The sequence below is a fragment of the Triturus cristatus genome, chromosome 7 (genome assembly GCF_964204655.1).
Source record: "Triturus cristatus chromosome 7, aTriCri1.1, whole genome shotgun sequence".
Classification (NCBI taxonomy): Eukaryota; Metazoa; Chordata; class Amphibia; order Caudata; family Salamandridae; genus Triturus; species Triturus cristatus.
The window spans coordinates 1477303747-1477330967 of record NC_140590.1 but is presented as its reverse complement, the minus strand read 5'-3'; the positions used below and the strand labels follow the sequence as shown (position 1 = coordinate 1477330967).

General features: G+C 43.6%; 1 protein-coding gene across 1 annotated transcript in view; it reads left to right on the top strand.

Moving 5' to 3' along the window:
* Positions 1–27221, top strand: part of LOC146812208 (uncharacterized) — a 381145-nt gene that overhangs the window by 326307 nt on the left and 27617 nt on the right. The window contains exon 7 of the mRNA XM_085619240.1: positions 21492–21540. Coding sequence (XP_085475366.1) covers positions 21492–21540 — 49 coding nt within the window. The remainder of the gene's footprint in view (positions 1–21491; positions 21541–27221) is intronic.

The following is a 27221-nucleotide window of genomic DNA, read 5'->3' as shown; positions in this document are numbered from 1 at the left end:
TGAGGGTGCAGACCCTAGGCTGGAGAACCAGTGGCAGTCTAGTCCTGTCTTGCAGACAGGAAGAGTGGAGAATGGCCGCTATGTGCCAGGGGTTACTACCCCCCACTCTGTGATTAGGCAAGGACCGGTGGCACCTGGGTGGCCTAGGGCCTGGTCTTGGCCGCGGACAGCTTGGGAGTACCAGTGGGGTAGCCCAGTTGGTCCGGACAGTGGTTTTAGAAGGAATCCCATGGGTTCACCGTGGCGTAGAACAGGTGGGTGTCCCTGCAGTTGCGGGCCCGCGTCCGTGTTCTATCGCCCCAAGCAGGGAAGTCCATCACGGTGGTGATTGGTCTGCCCTGTGTTTTGGCTGGAAGGGGGTTATGTTGAACCTTCTGGCAGGTTCACCCCTGAACTTTTTGCTTTTACTGGTGACCTGGTGGTAATGATTTTTGGTTTCTGCGCACTTTCCCTGTGTCCCAGAGTAAAGTGCGTGCGCACTCTGAGTGCATGTGGTGAGATAGGCCTGCCCTCCCATAGGAATGCATGGGGAATGTATGTGTCCCTGGTAGTTCCTGATGCGTGGGGTATGTGCAGACTCGTATCTTTGAATGCTTCGCAATGATGTATAATGCGTGATTATGTCATGTGCGGAAGTGCCACTTCTAGGAGTTGGCATATTAGTGTAAAATGTGCAGTGACTGCCTGTCGCGTGATTGGCTGGCTGAGGTCATGTGACGGGCTAGGGAATCCCGAGAGTCAGGAGGAGTCACCCAGTGGTGAATAGGGAGATTAGCATGCTGATGGCTGGGGAGGAGTGCACCTTGGACCTGAATAGGGCAGGGCTTTCCCCACACAATGCTGGCTCCGCCCCCTGTGGTGCAACTGATGACCCTGGCCTGCTCTCTGAATAAAAAAGGGCTGAGCAAAATAAAGTGCTCAGGAGCCGGTTGTGACTGGTTCGCCCCTTCCCTGCACCTTGAGACAAAGGGAAAAGATGTATAAGAAGGGGCTGTGTCCCCTTACAATTTGTTATCTTCCAGGATCCTATCTGAGGGGGGCTGCTGCTGCTGCTGGAGGCCAGGAGGAACCGCCACTTGGAACTGCCTTCCTGCCCTGGAGGGCCCAGTGAGCTGGCCCCTGGCCCAGCCTTGCCCCCTGCCTACCTTCCTAAAGACTCTACCAGGACTTGGTGGCTGGACTTGCTCCAAGCGCCTGGAAGCGCCCTTATTTTACATATAGCGCTAGAAGCGCTTTATCTGGTGCCCCAGCGCTTCTAGAGCGCTCCGTGTCGCCTCTGCAGGGCCAGAGAATCCCCGGCGTAGGGATTCCCCCTCTTGTTGCGGAGATTGGAGGCGGGAGCCCACCCCGCATTGTGGGTTCGTTGGCGGGTGCCCACCCCACTTGTCTCTGTGTTTAACAAGCAGGTGCCCACCCTGCATCTCGGCGCTGGGAAAACCCGAGCGGGAGCCCACCCCGCATCGGTACCTTGGAAGCGGGTGCCCACCCCGCCTCCTGCCACTTTCTTGTAATTTCGGTGGGTGCCCACCCCGCATACCTACGAATGAATATCCCTAGCGGGTGCCCACCCCGTCAGGGACCTTGATTTCATTATCGGGAGCCTACCCTGGTCCGCCGCGCTGCCCGCGGTGACCCGGAAAGGGATCCCGGCAGCCTTAGGGTGGGCGGGGCCAAGGCCCGGTATGGAAGCGCCACGTCCTCCACCCAGGCGGGAGCCCACCCCGCACTGGGACGGACTGTCTTCAAGTTTGGAGCCGGTAGGCTCCGTACCCAAGTCCCGGGTCCCAGGAGGGGGCCCGGGTGAAGCCCCGCGCTGAGGAAAGGTGTGCCGCCGGAGTCCCGGTGAGTGGGGGCAGCCTGATTGTTGGGAAGGGCGCGAGGTCGCTCCCAAGCAGGGCGCATTGTTATTCAGAGCCCGGTTGAGGCTCCAACGTCAGGGGCATTGCTTTGGTGGTTAGAGCGGCCCCGGAAGACAGCGGGCCGCTCCAACGTTACAGGGGCATTTCTTCAGTGATTGAGTGGCCCCAGATGGCAGCGGGCCACTCCCACCTTTCCCCACAGAGTTGTGCAGAGCCCCAGAGGCTCTAGGGGGCATTTCTTGTTGTCTTGAGCTCACGAGGCTCCAACGAAGGGGCAGAGTATTTGTTTAGAGCCCACGTGGCTCCTACGTTGCTTTGGGAGCATTAGTCATGCCCAGAGCCCGGTGAAGCTCCAGCGTTGGCCCCATCATTTGTCTAGAGTCCAGGAGAGGCGCCAACAAACTGCCATATTTGTTTTAAAAGGCGCAGTGGTGCCCACGCTCCTTTTGCCAGCTGCCCAGCACTTAGTGGGCAGCTGCAACGTGTAGGTTGTGCCTTGTGCGCCCTGGTTTGCGCAGCCTGCGCAGGCGCGCCCTGACTCTGCTGGACACAGGGCGTCCTAGCCCCGACAAGGCCAGTTGGCCTAGGGACTTCCACAGAGGGTGGCTAATGTGAGTTTTGCGCTATTGTTCCTAAACCTGCACCTCTGAATGTGTTTTTATGCGTCATGTGCCTTGTGTTTACACCTCTGAATGTGTTGTGATGCATCATGTGTAATGTGCTTTTACCCCTACAGGTATTGTGATACTTAGGTGGTTGTTTTCTCCTAGTACAGGTGGTGCTAGTGATGTCCTAGTTCCCTGCGCGATATTTTCCTAAGGTGGTTAGGGTTGCGTAGGTGGTACTTACCTGTTACCAGTAGTTACTGGTTGTGTTCTATATGTGTTATTTTACGCTACAGTAATTTTATATCCTATGGTCTAAGTGCTAAGTTCTAAAAGTGCTAATTCCTGACAGTGGTCCCTGTGGCCCTGTCCCCTGTACATATAATCCCTTGTAAAATTCTGCCCTGTGCCAGTTGGCACAGTGTAAATTGTGTGAATATTATCTAATGTGTTTTGGTATAATACAACGGCTATTTTTATATAATACCTTGTGTGGAGTTTTCTTTGTGGTGGGCCTTGGGTGTTGTTGCTGGGTGCGCGCGCAAACGCTTTACACATTGCCTCAGAGATAAGCCTGACTGCTCGTGCCAAGCTACCAAGGGGGTGAGCAGGGGTTATCTTTGGCGTGTAACTTCCTTGCCCTGACCTGAGTGGTGGTTTCTGCCTGACTTTGGCGCAAGCCTTAGCCAACCAGAAATCCCATTTCTAACAACAGGCTAAAGCCATATGTAGACAGGGCTGACATGGGCTTGCTCATGGCTACTGATGAGGGACAAGAGGAAGAGAGTGACCCACTCCCTGACCTCCTCTCACAGGACCCTGATGATGGATCAGTTGATGGTGTGGCATTGGCAGGCAGCCTCACTGCCCAACAGCAGACCGATTGCAGACAGGTACTCAATCAGTTCAGAAACATGTTTTCTCTGACTCCAAGTCAGACTACCTGGTGCACTCATGAAGTGGACACTGGGGACAGTCTGCCTATTAAAAATACGATTTGTAGGCAACCTGACCATGTTAGGGACTGTATCAGGATATAGGTCCAGAAAATGAAGGATTTGGGAGTTATTGAACCCTCAGATATCCCTTGGGCTAGTCCAGTGGTACTTGTGCCAAAACCTCACACCAGTGGTGGGAAAAGAGAGATACGGTTTTGTGTGGACTACAGGGGCCTCAATGCAGTCACTAGGACTGATGCCCATCCAATTCCAAGGGCAGATGAGCTTATAGATACTTTGGCCTCAGCCAAATACCTTAGCACATTTGACTTGACAGCTGGCTACTGGCAGATCAGACTAGCTGATGATGCAAAGCCAATAACAGAATTTTTGACCCCAAGTGGGCATTACCAATTTGTGGTGATGCCCTTTGGTTTGAAGAATGCACCTGCCACTTTCCAAAGGTTGGTGAATACAGTTCTCACAGGTCTGGAAGCCTACAGTGCAGTTTATCTTGATGATATTGCTGTCTTTAGCTCCACCTGGGAGGATCACCTGGTCCACCTACGGAGTGTTTTGGAGGCCCTGCAAAAGGCAGGCCTAACTATCAAGGCCACCAAGTGCCAGATAAGGCAGAGTCAGGTTGTGTACCTGGGCCACCTTGTAGGTGGAGGCCAAGTTCAACTACTGCAGAGCAAAATCCAGACCATCATGGACTGGGTTGCTCCAACCACCCAGACTCAGGTGAGAGCCTTCTTAGGCCTGACTGGGTACTTTAGGAGATTTGTCAAGGGGTATGGGTCAATAGTGAAACCACTGAATGACTTAACTTCTAAGAAAATGCCCAAAAAGGTTCAGTGGACAGCTAGATGTCAAAAGGCATTTGATGACCTGAAGCAGGCCATGTGCACTGCTCCCGTTCTACAGAGTCCTGATTACTCCAAGAAGTTCATTGTCCAAACGAATGCATCTGAATTGGGGGTAGGGGCTGTACTGTCACAATTGAATGATGAAGATCAGGATCAGCCAGTAGCTTTCATAAGCAGAAGGCTGATCCCTAGAGAGAAACGTTGGTCAGCCATTGAAAGGGAGGCCTTTGCTGTGGTTTGGGCTCCGAAGAAGTTGAGGCCATACTTGTTTGGTACTCACTTCCTTGTTCAGACATACCATAAGCCCCTCTTATGGCTAAAACAAATGAAGGGTGAAAACCCCAAACTGCTTAGGTGGTCCATTTTCCTACAGGAGATGGACTTTACAGTGGAACCTAGACCTGGGAGTAACCATGCCAATGCAGATGGACTCCCTAGGTATTACCACTTAGAACATGAAGAATTAACTGATCAAGGTTAGTTTAATATCCCTGCGTTTGGGGGGATTGTGTAGGAGAGTAGGATCTGCTTCACATGGGTACCCCACTTTTTGCTGGTGTTTCACTGTTTTTCGACCTTAGTCTGGCTGTGGCCCTGCTAATCAGGACCCCAGCCTAGCTGCTTCCTCTCTAAAATGGTTTTCATGTACATTAGGTACATCTCTAATTGGATTCTGGAGTGCCTTATAAGCCCCTAGTATATGGTATACTATGTACCTTGGACATATGTACCTTAGAGCCCTACCAGGGGCTGAAGCATGTATTATGCCACCCCTGGGAAGCACTCCAAAATTACACCACAGGTCTGCTACTGCAGCCTGGATAAGGTGGTGCCTGCACCCCTTACTGTGGTTTAAGCTACCTATATCACTATCATTGAACATACACATAACAGCTATAAGTCACTCCTATGGCCGGCCTTAACAATCCTGAAGGCAGAGTGCTTGGTTTTTATGTAAGAGATTGCCCCTGCATGAGTAGAGCCCCTCTGCAGCATTCAGAGTACCTCCTCTGATGCTGTTTTTGGTGCAGCCTGACCATATACTCATAAGTGAATTATAACCTTGCGGTAAATGCTAACTTTGGACTGGCTGCACGGATACATGTTGTGTTTGGTGTCAAACACTTTGGAATACTACCCCCGCCAGTTCTGGCAGCGGGATAGCATTCCACCATTCTAGAGAAAGAGACATGTTCACACTGGACTACCCGGTAAAGACTTTCTAAAGCCCTGGCATCACAAAATGGATGCCACTGCCACAGACACGGGTCTGGCCTCCTGCTGCTGACCAAAACTCTGGCAGGTGAGGCCTGGACAATATGTTTCCTGTCCCAGGGAGGTGTAACCACCTCCCCAGACAGGCAGATGTGTATTGGGGCTGGGCGGGAGCACTCTCTGTTGCTTTGAAGTCCTGTACTGGGGGCACACTTGGTGTCCCTGTGCATAGTCCAGTTCAAACCAGTTGCAGGGGCTACCTGCCCATACTCTGGTGCGAAACTGGACAAAGGAAATGGGTGTAACCACCCCTCTTTCCAAACCCTCCCATAGGTGGGTCCCTAGAGCATGTCCAACCCCCATACTTAGTACAAGTATGGGAACCCAGTCCATGAGACTTTAGATTACCCTGGACCAAACTCTGCCACATATATCCTGGACCTTCGACTTTCTATTTTCGCTAGAAGACTGAAGAAATCTCCCTTGGGTTCAAGGAGTGACTCCCCTGCTTGGCAGGCACCAAAGATGCAACTGTCCAGTCTGCAACTCTGAAGCTCCCGCCGGACGCCAAAGTCTTTGCATCACCAGAGGTAGATTTCCAGACTTCGCCATGGCTACCCTGAGTCCACAGCAAAGCTGAGGCCCGTGGCTATCGTGGGTGATCTGGAACCGGGGCCCTTGGATACCGTATACTTTTGCCGGTCCATCATCTTCCTGTTCTTCCTCGAAGTTGTGCTTTGGGCTCCGAGTAGCCCCAGCCTTGGGCATCCATAGCACTGAAGATCTCTGGCCTCCACTACACGAGTGACCCGTGGGCCAGTTTCAAGTGTGACTGCTTGAGGCTCCTTTGCGATTGCTAGCCCGTTGGCTAGTGGGTGCCCACGAAGGCAACTCCTCTTCTGATTGGGCTTTCCTGGTTGCTTCAGATGTGCCCCAACTTACCCTCACTGGGTCAGTCCCCCAGACCTTGCTGGTCTGCACCGACGTCTTTCTTCTTCTTCCCCTTGACTTGCCGTTGCCAAGGCTTGTTGGGTCCATCCTGGTCGCTGATACCACAGCACTCGACAGACTTTGTGGGACAGCTGAAATCCAGCTCCTGGTTTTCATCGACACCTCCTGGACTTCGTGGCTGAAGAGTCAAGACACCCATCAACTCACCTGAAGCACTCAACATCTGTGGGCATTGGACTACGCACCCGGCTTTCCTGGGTGAGGTAACTCGAGTACTCCGGTGCTCCCGTGGGTGTTGGCCCTAGATGCCTCTAAGTCCAAAAGGGTTTGCTTGTGGTCTCCTCTAAGTGTCCTTAAACTCTTAATTTCCAATCGCGACTTTCCCCATAGAAGTTAACGGCGATTCACGGCTGTGTTCTCACACTGCATTTGTCCCCCGTGGGTCCCCTGTGTCACTACCTTGGGTAGTTCCTTGTGGTCCAAGCACTTCTACAGGCTCTAGGCCTTGTGTCTAGTTCAGTCGTGGTTCTTAAACCACTTTAATGGTATATGGTTTGGTACGCCCCTTGGGCCCAAACGTGTATTTTTCCTTTTACTGTTGAATACTGACTTGTAACTTAAGTACTTCGAACTCCAGCCTCATAAAGAGACTAGAGGGGTGTGTTTTATCTTAAATACATATATTTTAAATATATCCCTGGTGTGGTTGTCCTTTCATTTGGTCATTCAAGAGATGAGAGACTGGTAAAACTAGCTGCTTTACATTCTTTCAAGACTTAGCCTGAAGGCTGCTCTCCATAGCTACCACTAGGATAGCTTTCAATAAAGGTTGTCTTTAACCTATCACCATAAGGGGTTGTTTGGACTGATACACGGTGCCCACTATAACTAGGTGACAGCATATATCAGGCCAACTTCACACAGTAATGGACAGATATGTGCAGAAAGAGGAAATATAAAGGTCAGAAACTAGCAGAAAGAGTACAAATAGGAGGCATGAACCAACAGAAAGAGGCAAAATAATGGGCAGAAATGAAAGGCAGTAAGACGGAAAAGAAAATGGGCAGAAACAAGCAGAAAGACAGGAAATAGTGTCAGAACAAAGCAGAAACTGGAAAACTAATGGTCAAAAATTAGCATAAATAGTGAAAATACCCGGCAGGAACTAGCAGAAAGAGGAAGGTCAGAAACAAGCAGAAAGAGGCAAAATAAAGGTGAGGAGCGAGCAAAAAAGACAAAGTAAAGGTCAGAAATAAGCAGAAAGAGGCAACAGGCAGAACAAGCTGAAACAGGCAAAAATAGAGAGCAGAAGTGGTCAGAAAAGGCAAAAAACAAGCAGAAAGTGAGCAGAAGACAATGAAGATAATTAACCGAGGAGGCTAAAACCTAAGGCAGCAGAGCTGGACAGGAGAACTGTCACAGGAGGAGCTAGCATGAAAACCTTCAGCTGCTGTCTGGAAAGATTTGGGGTGATCCGTCCAGCTAGCGCCAAGAAAGGGTGGGTCCCAAAATGCATTTTCCCCAATTAGTTTACCATTGGGATTTTAGAAACGACTACAGCTCAAATGGATGACTGGAATTACCCAAAGTTTAGCAGAAAGCTAGAACTTGTTCCAGAAAGAGTGCTTTTAGTAATTTATTGTAAATCTGTTCAGTAGTTTTGGAGTTATTAAAGTAAAAAATGTATGTATATCTAGAGAGGCAGATCCACCGCAAGTGATGAACAACCAGAAGAGGGTCACCCATAATAGACTACCTTTGTTTTGTCACAAAAGTAATCTGAGACAAAATCCTAACTTTCTACTTTCAGTATTCACAAAAGGCATTTAGGAGTAGTAAAGTTAGGATTTTGTCTTAAGTTTGTCTTAAGTTTTGGTTTTAAGACAAAATCCTAACTTAAGTTTTACTTAATCTGAAAGATATATGTACTAAATACATCAGATAATTACAACCACTGAAGACTTGAATGTGTACAGACATACTAACACATCACAAAGTCAATACTCAAGAAAACACATCACTGGCTGCAAACACTGCATCTTAACCCACTCCAGACTGGGGGGTTCACAGCCGTGGTTAGGAGCCTCAGCAAACCGGGATCTTCTGCTGAAGTAGATGGGTCCGTCCCCATTCAGATTCCACAAATCCTAGTTTCCAAGTCAACAAACCCCAGTTTTAGAATCTCAAAGCACTAGAAGCATCCGAGAGGCCCTCCTCTGCGCCAAGGAAACTTAGTAGAGTTGGCCACTCTCCATGCAAGCGTTCTAAAGGCAAAAGAGTTCTCACATTGCTTCTGCGCTCTCACATGTTCCAGCCTCTTATCTAAATGAAGCTTATGAAAGTACAGAAAACAATTCCCAAAAAATAAAACAACCTTGAACATGAATAGCCTAAACAACTTAATAATCTGGGGACCTGTCTGTGCGCACAGCTCAAGCTAGACAGAGTCAGAATTCAAGATGGCATGAGGGCATGTCAAAACCAATAGTAAGAACTTCATAATACTTCCCAATGTTCAACATAATGCATATTTGAGCACCACTGCATATCACACTGCACTCCGAGACGAAGAAGTACATTCCACATCTCTCTCTCTCATGCTTTCAAATGCACATCCCACATGTTTTGTTCCTGGCAAGGCTGTTCTACTCTGTGAAAGCTCACCCACTCTAAAACTGCAGTTACACAAAAGAAATCTTCAAGGAAACATGCACATGCAGGAAAAATGATGCTGTACGTTGAAGCTAGGATAAATGAAAACACCAAAAGTCAATTAAAATAATGGTAGTCAAAGGTCATCACGTGGTCTCAATACATGGGAGTTCCTCTAGCACTACACACTGTGATCTAAAATTGATACAATATCTGTTGTGATTACAATTAAGACTGGATTTATACAATGAGATGGACAAAATCCAGTTTGTATTTGGACTAGATATTCATTAGGCTCCATGAAGGAGAAGGCCTGACAATTAACCTTCTTTTTCACCCTTTTTGGAAATGATTTAAAGTAGCAAGATTGGACAGAAATTACTAAGGGCCATATTATCAAGGAACAGCAATTACATTATCGCCGCTTTAGAGGCAGGAAACTGCCACTAAAGCGGCGATAATGGGCTTGATAATATGCCCTTGTGAATTCACATAGAAGCCCAGGTTCTGGTGTGAACCTGGGCTTCTATGGGAATTCACAAGGGCATATTATCAAGCCCATTATCGCCGCTTTAGCGGCCGTTTCCTGCCGCTAAAGCGGCGATAATGTTATCGCTGGTCCTTGATAATATGGCCCCAAGTACCTTTGGGACTGCATTATGTTTTTTTTTAAGTTGGGATTCATCGATGTTCTCTTCCATTCTTAAAGCACTAATAACATTGAGGTAAAGGATATATTACACCAATTAGTAAATATAGGAGAGATTGTCCAAATGACTTTGTGTAGAATAGAGGTCTGTTACACCTGATAGCCTTAGGGTGGTCTTCCCCCAACCTTTTTGCCTGTTTTCCTGATAGTTTGCTGATACGCTTTGAGCATTTTACAACTGCTAACCAGTGCTAAGGTCAATGTGCTCTCTCCCCTATACATGGTTTATTTGATACACCCACAATTGGTATATGTAATTTACCTATAAGTCCTTAGTTAAGCGCACTGCATGTGCCCAGGACCTGTAAATTAAATGCTACTAGTGGAACGGCAGCACTGATTGGGCCACCCACTCAAGTAGTCCTTTAAACATGTCTCAGGCCTGCCACGGCACAGCCTGTGTGCAGTTTACACTTTCATCTTGCCAAAGCTTGAAAAACTCATTTATTATATATGACACCCCAATGTAGGCCCTAGGTAGCCCATAGGGCATGGTGCTGTGTAATCAAAAGTGAGTACATGTGTGTTTAAGTTTGATATGTCCTAGTGGTGAACAACACCCAAACTAGTTTTTCACTACTGTGAAGCCTACCCCTCTCATAGGATAACATTGGGGATTTCTTATTACGCTTAATAAGCTATAACTCCAGATTGAGAGGGAGAGGAGCTGTCATGTTTTATACCTATTGAATTGTAATGATAAATCCTCTTTAATGGTGTATTCGAATTTATCATAACAACTTTGAAAATGCCACTTTTAGAAAGTTGGCATTTGCCTGCTCTTAGCCTTTTTGCGCCTGCTGCCTATCTTTGACCTATCTGGGGTGGGTGACAGTTGGACTTTGTGTATTCCCACTAGACAGCCACACAAAAAGTTAATTTATGTGCGAGTTAGTGGAATTTCCTGGGAGGATGGAAGGGAGGAGCTGGGCATAGCCTCACACTTGCGCCTGCATAGGCTGTGTTCCGTCCACACACAAAGGGCTGCATATCCCCTTGTTGTGAGTCTGGAACCAGGGCAGAAAGAAAGGACCAATTTGCACGTTAATGTCCCTTCTTTGAAGCCACCCCCACTTCAAAGGCACACTGCGTATAAGTACTGGGTCTCTGACCCCAACAAGACAGTACACTTCTGGACCTGATGTCACGCTGCCTGGAAGAATAACTGCAGTGCTAAAGGACTTCCACTGTGCTAGACTGCTGCTCTGGAAGATTGCTGCCTTGCTGTGTTGCCCTGTTGCCTGCCTGTTGCTCTCTCTGACTGGGTAAAGACTGAACCTACATCACTTGAACTGAGAGTGAAATCGAAGTCTAGCTGGCTAGCCTCCTGATCTGAATTCTTAGGGACATAACAGACTTCCACCCCTGCTTCTGTACCATTACAAGTGTGCCTGAGGTGCTCACACCAGTGAGATTAATTCATTCTCTGCTGCGAGAGCAGAATTAACGGATTGCTGCTATTGCGGGAACAGGACCGATGCATCACACTTCGGATCAGTGCATCGCCATCGGTGACACAGTATCGCCACCAGTGCAGATGGATGATTGACGCATCCCCTTGACTGCAGTGAGAAACCCGGTGCATCATCTTCGGAACTCTCACATCTCGAAACTGGCACATCGTCTTGGGATCCGGCTCATTGGCATTATTGCATGGAGAAAATCAACGCATCATCTTTATTGCAGGATCGACACCAATGCATCACTCGGCTGCACCCCGCATCTACGCTGTTGTGACCAGGATCAAGGTACTTTGTTCAGCGTGCACTCCTGTATCTGGCCCGTGCTTCATCGCGGTCGGGCTAAACTTTTGATTTTGTCCCGGTTAGGCACTTCTAGTATCCCAAATAGGAGATTACTGCTCATAAGCGATATTTTCCCTATTAAATGTTAATAATTCATACCTTGACTTCTTCTTATGTGGTGTTATCATGTTTGAGTCCTTGAGTCACTAAATATTATTATAGAGTGCCTGCAACTAACATATTTCAGCCTCAGGGAACAATCCTGACTGTATAAAAAATTAACAGTCTTGCCATTGATTGACAAAATGAAATGCAAATCTGATAGCCTGAATCATCTTTGGCCATAGGTTGTCTAAGAACCTCTTTACAGAGCTTTCCTTCCAATAAGTTAAAAATTAATCTGCCATCCAGCACTACCAAGTGTCTGCCTTATAAAACCAAAAACGCAATGCTAACTCTAATCTCTTTAACCAAAAGCTGGGTAGAAAAATCTCCATTTGAGTGGTTAAATGTCATAAAGCCCTGAAGATTTAAATCACTTTCATTAATCATGTGCTAGCGCATGGCCCAAAACATTGTTCTCGTAAAATGCATATCCAATTTTTCAGACAACTTTAGTAACTTCCAGTCTCTTTTAACCCATCTACCATGCATAGCTGATTGTGTGCCCACCACTTTGATTTTACTAATATTTATTTCTGGATCATTCTCCTAACAGTAATAGGAAAGATCCATAACTGTAATCTCCATCTGGATCCAAATAAATTTGAAATTAATTTAGCAAAACGTTTTGTGATTGAATCCAATAAGAATATGCAATAAAAGCAAACCTGGAAAAAATTTTTTTTTTTTTTTTAAAGCTGTAACAATCTCCCCGAACCAGAGTTCTGGACCTATGTTTTTTTATAATAAACCATAAGTCCAGGTGTTAATGAACCGCCCACCAGTTCAAAGAAATAACTACTCACATCCACGTGTAAAAACATTTGTATCTCATCAAACGAAACATTTTGATAAGTTATCTTCGTCACAAAAAGATTGTCCCAAGGAATTATTTCTAGACCATCACCCTTTGTATGGGTGTGGGCCTATCTTAAGATTTTGTAACCACTAGGAGAAGTTAACAATATAGGAGCACCTGAAAAATCTGAGCCTTGTCTATATTGTAAAAAGGTGTCAAAATTAGAAGAAGGAGACAAGATCAAATATTTAAATTTTATGATGCACAAGCGTGAAAGCATTTAAAAGCATACTGGACAGGTGTGACAACTTAATAACCCTTGTATTTTTGTACAATGAATCCACATTCCAGCAATGGAGAGCATTCAAATGGATAGTGCTAATCTTTAGCTAAAATCATTGACAGCTCACATGTTGTGGGATTGAAAATGTATCAGTAAAATACTGTAATCATTGGTGAGTAGTCCTAGGGAGCGCTAATATTTCAAAAGCAGGCATGCCTTATACATGTACATTACACTCAGGAAAAACGTGCATGCAAATTATTCTTTCTACACTGGAGAATTTTTAACAGTTAAGTTAAAAAATTAATAAGGTTTGCATAATTCAATAAACAATGGAAAGTTCTGTTCACATGTCAATTATGTTAAAAGTTCTGCTTTAGTGTATTATAGGCCTTGTTTTTAGTAACAACATGGTGGCCTTTATTCAAAACGCCATTTACAGACATAAAAATAAAGCACCAGATAACAATGGTATCATGTACTCCTGCCAAATATTCACAGAAGGCTAGCGAAATTGTTTTTATTGTAGTACATGTCTTTACCAAGGGGCTAACTCTCAAAATAAATGTTGACTCTTCCATACCTTTGTGAATCGGCCCCAAAATATCATACTCTATTGTTATTGCTAAAGGTGAAAACAGGGCATAGTCATTGCTACGTGCACCAATTGTATAAAATTATTCCCTGAATACTGCCAATGTGTTTACAATTATGTTTTCGGGCTCATTCATAAAGGCAGTTAAGAGTGCATAAAAGTGTTCTAAAGCAATACTTTATGTACTCCAAAATGTATTTGTGAATTATTCTGCAAGAATGTGGAGAGATCTCCACCAGTAAAGTAAAGGCCATATTTATCAAAGGTTTGTGTTGTTTTTGCACCAGGCAACATGTTGCAAAAGCAATGCAACCCCTAAGATGTGATTTATCAAGCCATGCAAGGCCCCCTTGCCTGGCACTGATTGGCTCGGTAAATCCAGAGCCACGCAACGCATTGCGTTACCTGCCCCAGGGAGGTATTCCACGGGTTGTGCGGGGGTGTTCCTGTGCAACCCCCATGGATTTTCATGAATTCTCAGATTTAATTTTACTAATAGACCTGGAAATGTCCCAAAATGCTATGCCATCACAGGGGAGGAGTAAGGAGAAGATATATGTTTATTTCTCCTCGTTATTTCCTCTTTCTATGTGTGCTGCATTCTGCAGCACACTTAGAAAGAGGAAATTGCCTCGGGGATTGTTTTTGTGTGTGAAGGCGCCCCTTTCTGCACAACAAAATGCTGTTTACAACACAGGCACCCTTGCACCATGGTGAAATAGTGCCTGTGTTGGGGCTAGGCAGCACATTGTACAACAGCACTGGGAAAACAGATAAATAAAGAGCATTTATGTCCTTTCCCTGTGACACAGCACAGCAAGGTGACTTGCTGGGCTGCATTACATTTTGATAAATATGGCCTTATAAGCATTGTGTGGGTAGTGGACAATGAATGCATCATTTATCTTGATAGTTTTTGAAGGTCTAAAAACTTCTGTGTTTGGTGCCATTCACAAATGTTAATCTAGCCTACTCTTCCCCTATGAATGTTTGGAGATTTACTCCAGCAAAGGTCTAAAGTGTCTTTCCTTCTAGACTGAGAAGGGCAACTGCCCAGCTTCAAACATGAAGGTATTTTAGGGAAGTGGTTTCTCTAGGGCAATCGAAACCAAAAGGTGTCATCCACTGTCCACTAAACAATTTAGAGAGGTTAGGGTGGTACCTGATCTAGTTAAAAAAAAGTGAGCTCCCTATGAATATAGTAGCAAGTTAAGCTCTGTCTATTTGCCATTATTTCTAACAGTTTTGTTTTGTCATGAAATATTTAGCAAAAAGTATAATACAAGAACTTGAAGAGGCCTACGCCAAAAGGATAGGGGCGCTTTGGAAATGTAGGCTGATTTGGGAGGGCTATGCTTTGACCACACGCGCAAACGATAAATTGTAACTCAGGTGATCTCTTGCATAATGTAAAGACAGGGGTTTTTATTTATTAATCTGTGTGCTTCTTAAATTGTCAGAATGAGGCTAGTTTGCAGTAAAAAGCGGAGGTGCTATTTAAGATGTTGGTTTTTGTATCATGTAAGATAGAATATGAATTTGCGCTATTTATTGCTTATTTAAATATGAGATTGGATCTTCTGTAAGTTTGTCTTTTTCTTGAACCTTGCTTATCATGTTTTTATTCACACTCAATAAAAAAAAATTAAAAAGGATTATACAAGTTGCTACACATGGCTCGATTTTAGGTCCAGCATTACACAAGACATTTTGATCTTACTAAAATTATACACAAAATATACTCACATATATGGATTTGTATTCAAGTTTTTTTGCTGCCCTTGACAACCTACTACATGAGGCAATAGGTCAGTCCTATTCAGCCATTAGCTAACTTCACTCTGACTAACGGCATTCTGCACTTTTCCAAAGTAGTTCCCTTCACTGCCTGGGACTAGTATGGCAATGTGTGCTTTTTGTGACCACAAATATTATTGTAATCAATTAAATTCACAATTCTCGAGGTAAGGATTTGAAGAAGCTTCTTTTATTCAGCCATCCACTCTCCTCAGTACCTTAAGCAACAGTTAGTGAAACGAACATTCTTAAGCAGGCTTCACTAGGATTGAGCCATTTACCATACTAGGGGTGAGGTGGAACATTCCAGTGGTACAGAGATCCTATAACTCATACGATTCCCTTTACTTTATACTTGTAATACAATACACAGGTGTTTTTATATTATAACACATCTCCCTCCTATACCAAATAATAATTAACACATCAAAAAAAAATAACAATACAGGTGATTTACAAGGAATACAATGGAGGGAAGACATGAAGAGGAGTATTCTACATGCGGACTGTGTCTGGCTAATTTATCATTACTCCAAATTTGTCCATTGCCCAGTTGCACAACATTATGACATATTTTGATAATCTGATAGGGGGATTAGTACTTGCTGTGATGTTGATCTTTGGTATTTCTTTTTACCTGTACCCAATCACCAATTTTCCAATTCTGCTCTTTTACACTATATTTCTCATCATACCATTTCTTGTACTTTAGTTGGTGCTGGTATACATTTTCCTGGGCCACATCCGAGTCCACTGCCACCCTTCTCCCTCCTTCCAGCCAATTTGGAATCATTTTGGTGCTGGGTTCTCTGCCTCTAATCGCTACTAAAGGAGCAATACCTGTAACCAGGTTAGGTGAGGTATGGTGTGACCACAAGCAGTCACTCAGTGATTTGTCTGCATCCACACAATTAGCTATGGCTAACTGTATATGCTCTTTTAATATGCCATTAGCTTTCTCCACAAGTCCATTTTCCTTGGGACAATACAGGGCTGTTCTTTCATGCTTTATATTTAGAGTAAAATAGAAGTCCTTAATTTCTTGAAATATAAACTGGACACCATTGTCCGTAATTTTTGTAGCAGGTATACCTTCCATACTCAATGCATTCTTCAAGAATTGTATCACAATGGAGGAAGTAGTGTGATGTACTAACTTCGTGAAAATCCATTGCGAAGTATAGTCAATTAATACTAACATAAGATTTTTGTAAGCTCCTACTCCCTCCACTGGTCCAATTATATCCATAGCCAACTTATTCCAGGGTGTAGGAGGGACTTCCACTGGAGACAATGGTGCTCTCTGTGTGCTTTTACTCTTGTCACTGTGTGTAGAACACACACAATCTTTTGCTTTTTTGTTCAACCATTGAGTCCATTCTGGGAAAACAAAATTTACTTCTTATCTTATTCTTTCTTATACTATGGCCTAAGTTACCCTCATGGGCTAAATCAATGATATTTACTTTCAGGTCTTCAGGAGGAATGACTGTCCTAATTCTACATTTTTTCCATTCTTGGGTATGCAACTTGTGTTTTAGTTCCCAATAGTCTCTTAGCTCTTCTTTGAGCTCACTGCACTTAGTTGGCCAACCACTCAGTTTCGCACAATGCAGGTAGGGCTATAGCAAAAATGGGGCTATTCAAAATCTCTTCATGCACTTCCTGTTCTATAGATGCTTTTGAAAGATAGTCTGCTACTATATTCTCTCATCCTGGCACACATTCTACACTAAAACAATAGTTTTCAAGACCAAGAACCCATTTGGCTATGCGAGGTGTGCTACGTTCCACTCCCTTAATAGAAAGCTTGCACGTGAATGGCTTGTGATTAGTTGGTATGGTGAACTTAACACCCCACAGATAGAAGGTGAAATGTTTTAACGCCCAATAGCATGCTAGGGCCTTTCTTTCGATCACAGAATAATTACATTCTGCAATTATTTTCTCTCCCCCTTTTCCTCTCTAGGATAGAGTGGCCCCTAGACCCCTGTCACTGGCATCTGTGGTTAAAATAGTCTTCTTTTGAGAGTCAAATGTGCCTAACGCAGGAGAGTTGATAATCTCTTATTTCATTGCATCAATGAGTTGTTTGTGTTCATCCTCCCAAACACATTCCTTATTTTTCTTTAAAATGGCACGCATATTATCACACTTATCAGAGAAATTCTTTATATACTTGGACATATATTCAATGAGATCCATAAAGGATCTTAATTCATCCTTTGTTTTAGGGTAAGGTGTTTCTTTTACTCCCTAAATTAGACTGGTTTTTGGTCTGAAACCCACTTCAGAGATGGTATGAACTAAGTAGTCTACTGACCCGCCCTTAACTGGCAATTACTCTCCTTTACAGTAACACCAGCATCTCTCAATTTTGTGAATACCTTATGTAGAATACTGTCATGTTCACTTTTATATGAGCCATATGTCATTATGCCATCTTGAAAGCATAGTGTATTACTTAAACCTTCTAGTATCTAGTGCATAATGTTTTGGAAAATGGTGGCCGCTGATGCAAGCCCAAAAGACATCCTAGAAAACATATATGGCCCCAACTGGAGTTATAAATGCTTTTAATGGTCTAGCATCTGAGTGGAGATCTACCTGGTGGAATGCCATCGATAGATCAAGAACACTAAAATATTTTGCCTCTTCCAAAGTGCTAAACATTTTGTTTATGTGGGGAAGTGGGTGTCTTTCGACCCATTGATTTTCATTCAAACTGCGTAATTCCTCACCTAAACGTATACCATTTTCACTGGCTTTATAAGCTATAACTATGGGGGCCAACCATTCCGAGGACTCTATATGTTGGATAATTCCTGTTTCACACTATCTATTCAGTTCCTTTTCTAATGGTTCTTTCAGCAAGTTGGGAACAGGACATGGTTTGTGAACTGCAGGTTTAGCTCCTTTTATAGTTTGATTTTGTGTTGATAATCCTTCAATTGACCCAGTTTATCGGAAAACAAATCAGGAAATTCATGACAAATATCCATGGAACCTACTGGTCTGTTTATAAGGAGCATTTGCTCTTTATTGTTAGGATCAAGAGTTATCTGGTGTTGCCACACTGATAAATTGGAACATTTTCCAACGATATGAATATTACCAATTGTGGACCTACCCCTGAAACTCACATGCATCTTTAACATATCCACCAAAGGTATGGATTCTTTAGTGTACCCTTCTCCTGACATGTACGCTTTTTCTAGGTTCACTTTATTATTCGTTGACAATTTGCTAAACTCTTCCTGGTTCCATAATGTGAAAGGAGAACATGAATCAATTCATATATCTACTGCATTTCTATTACGGTACACTTTACATCTAGGATAGTTCACTGGTGCATTCACCCTGGTGTGTCGGATTTATGCTTAATGCAGCCACCGTTTTAACCAATTTACTGGACAAGGAAAAGAAAAAAAGAAAACATTTGTACTAGATTTTATGTACTGTAAGTATATTTTTACAGTAATTAGAATATAAAAGAAGAATCTGAAGTTACAACACCAGGTATCACATAAAAACAGATCTTATGCAGTAACATACACTCCTACTAGTACTATAGCATAAACCAAACAAGTAACATTTATGAATTATACATTTCCGGTGACTTAGCTATTCTATGCATTATAATTTATAATGCATAATTTAGGTGAGTCACCCAAAATTTCCTAGGTAACACACTAAAGGATAAGGGTGTGTGTATCACCGAAAAAACAACCACAAAAACACTAGTAGTGTGATACTCCATAAACTGGGCAAACAAATTAGCCACAACATGGATGAGGAGTGTATCATTATGAGCTGCTTCCATTCAGTCATTTTTATAATAGACCTCACACAGTACTAAGTTACTCACGCCCTCGAGGTGCAGACCTCTGAATCGCCTGGCGCAGGCTGAGTTCCAAAGCTTGACAGCAACAACTGTCGAAAGGAAAGAAAGTTGGTATATGTGACGGAAATATAACCTTCTCAAAATACCTCCCAGGCCAAAATTCCTCACAGAAATGCTCTAAAACAGTGAATATGGCTCTTTTATTTTTTTCCACTGGTGGTGTCAAGTGCGTACACAATATTTGCAGTGCCATAGCACTGCCAGCATAAATGATGCTAGAATGGGAACATACCAGCTCCAAGGTTGCTGGTACACAGTAGAAACTTCTCGCTTTCAGCTTGACCTCTGAATTATTGGCTCCGCAGTTGCTGGAACACGGGATAGACGGCCCCCTTCCTCTTGATCCCACTCAACCTCATGAAGGTGCAAAGGGACGATTAGAAGAAAGGATCCGGCTTTATACTCCAAAAGGCATCAGCTTAACATCAAGGCTTGGCAAAGAAAGCAGGATGCCCCACATTAGGGTTTCGAGGCTCCGAAAGGCTTGAGGCTGGAAAAGGCAGCAGCACTCATTGAGGCTTGGCAAGGAAAGAAACCAGTCCCACACTGGGGTCACGAGTGCCTAATTAATGGTGCTGCGAAATGGAAGTACCTCAATGGAGTCTTCCCATAATGGAGAGAAAATGAAAGGGGAGTTGACTGAAACTGCCCGTTACGCAGGAAATTGTTGCCAGTATTGTAATTAATGAACTTCACAAAACTCGAGGTAAGAATTTGAAAAGCTTCTTTTATCCAGCCATCCATTCTCCTCAGCACCTTTAACAACTGTTAGTGAAATGAACATTTTAAAACAGACTCCACTAGGATTGAGCAATTTACCATACTAGTGGTGAGGTGGAACATTCCAATGGTACAGAGAACCTATCACTCACATGATTCCATGTACTTTACAACTATAATACAATACATAGGTGCTTTTATATTTAGCCAATATTTTTATTATAAATTGGCAAGGGTCCAACAACTCCCTCACGTTACAATTTCACAAAAGCCATAACAAAACAAGCATTAACGGATGCATGACTGAACTCCACATGCCTTTACAACTCAGTCTCTACCCTGACTACGACGTTGCCGCACAATCTTTTACAATGCAAGTTGTTACAACGTCTTGCTTTAGGGGTCTGCTGGACTTTTGAATAGTATAACTCACTATTCCAATTCCCGTCCATTCAACAGTAGAGAAGGTGATGGACTTAAAAACCAACATCAGTCCAACAATGCGCCCCCTAAAGCAAATAGTTATAATGACTTGCGTGGTAAAGGAACGCGTGGTAACATCGCATTCGAGGTAGTGACTTTGTTGTAAAGGCAGATAACGTTAATGACAGCGTGGTAAAGGATGTTTCACACCAGAATTATAGGCTTTGTCAATGCCTTTTTTAATCTGTTAGTAAATGTGGAGATTGATTTTAATGCATAACGTGTCTGTTTTTTTAGGTCAATCTATCCTTACACCTCAACCAAACTCTTCCCATCACCCCTTTTGTAGTTTGCATAATACTAGCGTTTCTATTGTATTTATTTTTGGCACTAAAGCTGTGTTCAAGAATAAAATATATTGTTACTGTGAATACATTTCAATAAGCGGCAGCAATTATAATCAGGGGTGTGTGAAATTTTGGTAATTATCTTATGAATAATTAAGCAAAATTGCAGAAAAATTATCCAAATTTACAAGAAGTACAAAATGGGCATTTTGTGTTATATCATAATGCAAAATGCACCCTTGCTCTAAAAAAACGCAGAAATCACATACAAAAATAAATTGGAAATATCAGCCACTCAAGTTTTGGCCATCCTCGTTCTTCCTGTGTGGTCATGCTAACTTATTTCTGGGAATGATGCATAATTACGTGACATGGTGTAATACTGTCATTTTTGGAATATTGCATAAAGAGAGTAGAAGAAAACTATAGGAAAAATGCCCACCTAATTAACGTTTTGGGTGGGCCTTATTATAATGCCAGCGAGAGAGTTTCCAAAGAGCTAAAATATCATGATGACCCTAATATTTAAGTTCTGTCTCTTGAAACTTTTCGATATCTCTGTTAATTTGTAGAAATAATCATTTAAATATTTTATGAACAGACTATCCAAGTTGAACACAAACAGACCCCTTAGTTGGGAGACTCCTGATGTAGCAATTTCACACTTGCCATTAACGATACCACAGGGATCACCTATTCCTGGATGCAAAAGTACAGTGGTATTGCAAAGTTTCACCCACTGGAAAGGGAATTCCAATTTCCTCCCATATCTAAAGTAGAGGGCCGCAGGATACAGGTATACATAGTCTGTAAAAGTCCAATTTCTCCATTTGTTCATTATTAAAATATTTTACTTTGCAAACAAAATCCCTTGGGCGAAAGCAATAACTTTAAAATGTATATTTTTTTCTCATACAGGTGGGAAATGAAGTTTCCCTTCACTTGAACCCGAAGCTGGGCAACATAGGTATGTTGTGTTTCTTTAAGATGCATTAAATTACATTATGGTGTTGAAAATGTGTGGCTATTCTCTATTGTCCATGCGTAGGATGGATTACTGTTGAAAGACAGGCGCATGGAGCCCAATTCATAAAGCTATTTCTGTTCATACACCTACATATATGGCCAAACAAAGGCTTCACATACCTTTGCCAGAAGTATACATTGGAATACCTGACAAGTGTAAATGGTTTTATTACCACGTAATCATGTAAGCCACAACTGTGTACAAGTGCGCAATAGTTAATCCCTCATAAACAGTGGACTGTTGTTGGTTTATGGCTTCTCTTGCCTAAAATCTTTGTGAAAACCATTGGCAGCTCCTCCGCTAATGCGGAATGTCACCCCACTGCTCTTGGAGCATTGTAAAAGCAAAAATAAAACGATAATAACAGGAGTTTTTTCCGTTATTATCATTTCATTTTTAGTGTTAGCCAGGTTGAGCGGGCGGTGCTCCCCTAACACCCGGGAGGAGGTGTGGTTGCTGCACTCCAAAGAGCACATGACTGCTTGGCGGTCCAGCCAAACAGTTTTGCGCACGTTGCATGCTCCCTACTAGGCTGTATTACAGAGCCTGGTGGGGAACATGCCCAGCCTGCCATTCCACATCTGAGCACCGAGCCATGGTGCTCAGACCAATCCCAATGCTGCATTACAGCATTGCGATTAGCTTAGGGGGGGGAGCCTGTGTGCTTCCTGGTTCCGGCCACAGAGGGACGACGGAGGAGAGACGATTGAGTACTGGAGACGCAGCTAGGAGTTAAGTGTTTTTATTTTTGGTACCCCGCCCCTCCAATCTCATTCCCTGTCAGCGGCTGCTGGTGAAAGCCAGCAAATAACTTGTGAGTTTGTTAACATTCACAAACCCCTCTCTGAACCCTTTCCAATCTGGAAACTGTCTGAAATTTACTCCAGAAAAGGTTGTGATAACTCTCCTTCAAGGGCTGAGAAGGTGACTGGAACTCCCTGGACTTCTTGGGGCTTAGGGAAATGAGTTACTGTGGAGGAAAAAGAACAAAAAAGACTGTACATTTGCACATTGGGCTATCTGCACCCACAGTAAGGCTATATGTACACCTACATATTTTGCAACCAAAAAAGATCCCATATTTATGCTTGGAAAGGTGCAACTTGTTCACCTTTCCATATTTCTGGGAATGTTTGTGAGTTCTCAAAAGTCATACATTTACATCTGTGCATATTAATAAGTATATATGTTTCATCAGACCCATAAATCTTGATTTAGAAGTATTGGTGGTTCACGAGGTTACCTGCAGTGCTTAAACTATGATGACCACCTCACTCCAGTACATAAGAGACATTAATCCAGTCCTGTAATATTCGCCTTTAATGCATTGAATTCAGATGTTATATTCTAATTCATTAAATGGTAGCAAAACAAGACTGCAATACCCAGAATGCTTTAGGACAGCGGTTCTAAACTTGCAGTCCGGGGACCCTGAAGATCCACAAAGCCTTCTTAAGATGTCGGCGACTGCTTAGAACATGTAATCAAATTATAGCCTTATAGCCCGCCGTAGCGGACTATACCGGCTATTAAAGGCCCGCTGCTGCTTTAAAGGCCCGAGCCGAAGGCGAGGGACTTTAACAAGGCAGCAGGACTTTAATAACCGGTATAGCCCAGCTACGAAGGGCTATAAAGCTATTAGAACATTCTGCCACTAGAGGGCAGAATGCTCTAACAAATTAAACAAAGGCTTTAGGGAGCGCAAGGGGATTGAAATTCCCTCAGGCTCCCTGAAGCCTTTGTTCACAGCCAGAGCTGTGCACAAAGAAGCATTGGAATGTTGGAGCTCCGGGCTTATACCAGCCATTATAAGCCTGGAGTTACTCCATTGCTTTCAATGGAGCTTCCAACATTCCAATGTTCTAATAACAGATTACTAAAGATAACTGAATTAATATAGATAAATGAAGAAGCTAAATGTAAAATTATTTTAAAAAAAATATTCTGAATATGTATAGGAATCTGATACTTAATACCCTCAGATTGTTTTTTGGGTTCAGTGCAAATGTATCAAACAGATTACAGTATGGACGATGAGTTGTCTCAAATGGATTTAGAGAAGCTCCAACCTTCCCATCTAAAATTTGTATTTAGATTTTTTATATTTGTTTGTTAATTACATAAAATAAAATATGTCATAATTCATGCATTTGTTTGATGAATGCTTGTTGCTGTATTTTTTGTGGATGGTTTTGCAGTTAAAATCATCAAAAATGCTTAGTCAGGGTCCCAATCTAACACTAATGACTCTTTGGAGTACCCCAGATTCCAATAATAAGTCAGTGGGCATCCCCGGTTTCCAGTAATGATTAAGTGGGAGTTTACAGACTTTAAAAGGCTAAGAACCACTGCTTTACACTACCATTCAGAAGTCCATAGCTGGAAATGCTGTTCGTAATGACTAGTAGGACAGACAGAAGATCACGGCTCTCTCTTGAACAAAGTGGTGTTCTGGTTGATTAAAAATTGTGGATATCCAAGAGCTGGAGTAAACCACACCCTGACCACACGCAGAGTGAGCTGGGTCGGCCCATTACAAAAATGCTTTGAAGGTGATTGCATTATTATTAACTTTCGATCCCCAAGTTGGGTTAGTAAAACTCTCAATAATGCACCCCCTCCTTCCTGTATGGAATATAATATCACTCTTTTTCCCTTAGGGTATTTTTATAGACACTTAATGCCAATACAGGAAACTGACAGCCGTCCCAGAAATAGATCCCTCTTAGCTCCTCCAAGCTCTTGCTCCCTATTCCACCCTGCCATTTCATTGGCTAATAGATTTCAGGCCCTGAGTGACCTCAACACTAATGATTGACGTAAGGGACATCCACAGATGAACCAGGTACAACAGGTCCGATATGAATGTGCTGATCCTGTATGGGGAATGGAGGTCGAAGACATTACCAATTTGGGTAAGACGGAATCTTTTGGGATAAAGTCGGGTGGTGGGTATATTCCTAGAATAACTCTGTTATCTCCCACCACTGACAACTATGTTTGTCCCCCTCTAATCTCATCATTCCCCAATGATAAAGTAGATGATAAAGTACTCCAACCGGAAGATATTGAGGCCACCGAGCCTGTACCTGGTATTGGTCATTTAGTAACATCATCATCATCATCATCATCAGTCTTTATTCGATTTAAAAGAATCATAAAAGACACAAACATAAAACAAAGAACTCAGTATTTTGTGTCCAGAGAAAGACAAGACATCAATAAATACTTTAAAAGTGTTAAAAAAACATTAAACAAGTCAAGATACTGACAAATGGATATACATAGTCAAAAAGGACACACAAACTACTACAATGTGTTAATCACTATGTTAAAAAACACATCATGGTGCATAAAAAGAAATCCGAGCCCCAATTTTTAGTTAAGGGACTTCTAGGGTATGCTTAATGGCTTTATACCATAAATACCACGCCCATCCCAGATATTTGGCTAGGGCTATAGAAATAGTTGTTAAGGTGCTTGTACGCAAGATTCGTAGTGCCACAGCACTGCTCCTAGTACCTAAGGTCTTACACATAGGGGACAGCCAGACTCGCCTTGGGATGACAAACGCCGGACAAACAAACAAGAAGTGGGCAATTGTTTCTACTTGTGCCCCACAAACAGGGCATGATTCCTCGTGCGCCCTAGTCCACCTTTCAGTCAAAGACCTAAGAGGCAGAAAACCAGCTCTGAACTGGAAATAAAGTTTCCTGTCACCAGCTTTAGCAACCAGATCCCAATATGGTTCTAGAGCGGGTGAAATTGTTGCCTCTAGGTAACAACCAGACATCCCAGATGCTCTACTCCATACCTGGTATTCAACTCTTTCCCAGTATGCCATTTTGAGGGATCTCTTTGTGGGGAACAGAGCGGCCACCGGGTCACTCCATAACCCCTCCATACCCATGTCTTTCAATGCCTCATGGAGGTTCTTCAGCCATCCAATTTTGTGAAACACATCTAATTTTATGATGTCCATGAGACCGTTAGCATAATGGGAGAGCTCAGGGGTGGTCCAGAGTCTCCGCCAGTATTGAACCGGTCGAAGTTTTGCTATGTCCGAGATGGCCTTCCTACCTAGTTCATATCTTAGGGGTACCAAAGGAGTACTCTGGGGAAGGCCAGTTATACTTCGAAAAAATTTGTTTTCCACACTGGATAGGGATGCTAGCTGTTCAAAGCCCCATAGCTCTGCCCCATAAAGCATGGAGCTTAAGGCCTTGGCCTCGTAAACTTGGAGCACAGGGTATATTGGTTTTGTAAAGGATTTGTTGTGCTCCCTACTTAAGGCACCTGATAGTTGCTTAAATCTCAAGGTGGCCATTTCAATGCGCTTGCGCCATTTGTTGTCATTTGCTATATGCATGCCAAGGTACGTAAAGTTGTTAACCATCTCTAGTGGCTGGCCGTTCATAAATAGCTTTTTCCATCGATAACTAGGGTGAGGGTTAAAAGCCATGAATTTCGTTTTGGCCACATTTACCTCCAGGCCATGGTCAAAACAAAAATCGTCGAACACGCACAAGGCTCTTTGCAAGCCGCTCGGAGTTTTGGATACAATGAGCGAGTCGTCTGCGAACATCAATATTGGGGTGGTAACTCAAGCCAACCTTGGAGCGTCAGTGTTTACACAAAGCATGTGATCAACTATTCCATTGATGTATAATGAAAAGAGCGTGGGTGCCATGGTACAGCCTTGGCGCACACCACGCTCAACTGGGAACTCGGGAGTGACCTCACCAGGCCCACCCCACTTGATCCTAGCGTAGTTAGACTCATGCAGTCTCATTACCAGGGTCAGTATTTCTTTGGGGAGACCGAGTTTTTCCAGTACTGCCCACAACCGAAGGCGAGGCACTAGGTCAAAGGCAGCTCTGAAGTCCACAAAAGCGGCATAGAGGCTGCCCTTGCCCAGCGTCACCACCTTCCAGTGGAGCTGGACAAAACGGAAGACCTGGTCCACTGTGCTAGTTAGCTTTCGGAAGCCCGCTTGGAAGGGGGACAGAATGTTGTTATCATCAATCCACTCTAATATCTGATTCAAGACCATCCTCCCAATGACCTTCTGAATAGAGTCTATTAGGCTAATTGGCCTGTAGTTGCCTGGGAGTGCCTTATCTCTAGCCCTGGGCGAAAATTTCGTTCCGTTTGCGGAAATTTGCGATAATTTGACATTTTCGCGTTCCGCGGAGAGCGCGAAAATGTCAAAATTTCCGGTTTCCGCAGCTTGGCGATAATTTGTTTCTTGCTCGCGCTGTAAAATATACATTCTCGCGCGCGCACGATCGCCTTACCTGAATCCCTGCGTTCGCCGACAAATTTTCTTGATCCGGTCGCGTTCTCCATGAGATGTTGTATTGTTTTTAGCCATTTGCGCTGTCTCGCGACAGTTCGCGCCCGCAGTGACGTCATGCGTTGCGCGATCACGTCTTTCTTCTCGCGATCATGCACCGCGAGACAACTCAAAACAAGATGGCCACGCCCGCAAGCAACCACATGGGTAAGTTGGCGACCCGCAACCATGCAGAAAATCTCGCGAACATGCGGGAAAAAAACTTCCGCATCTTCGCGATATTTCCGCTTGTTTGCGATAATTTTAAATATTTTCGCGATAATTT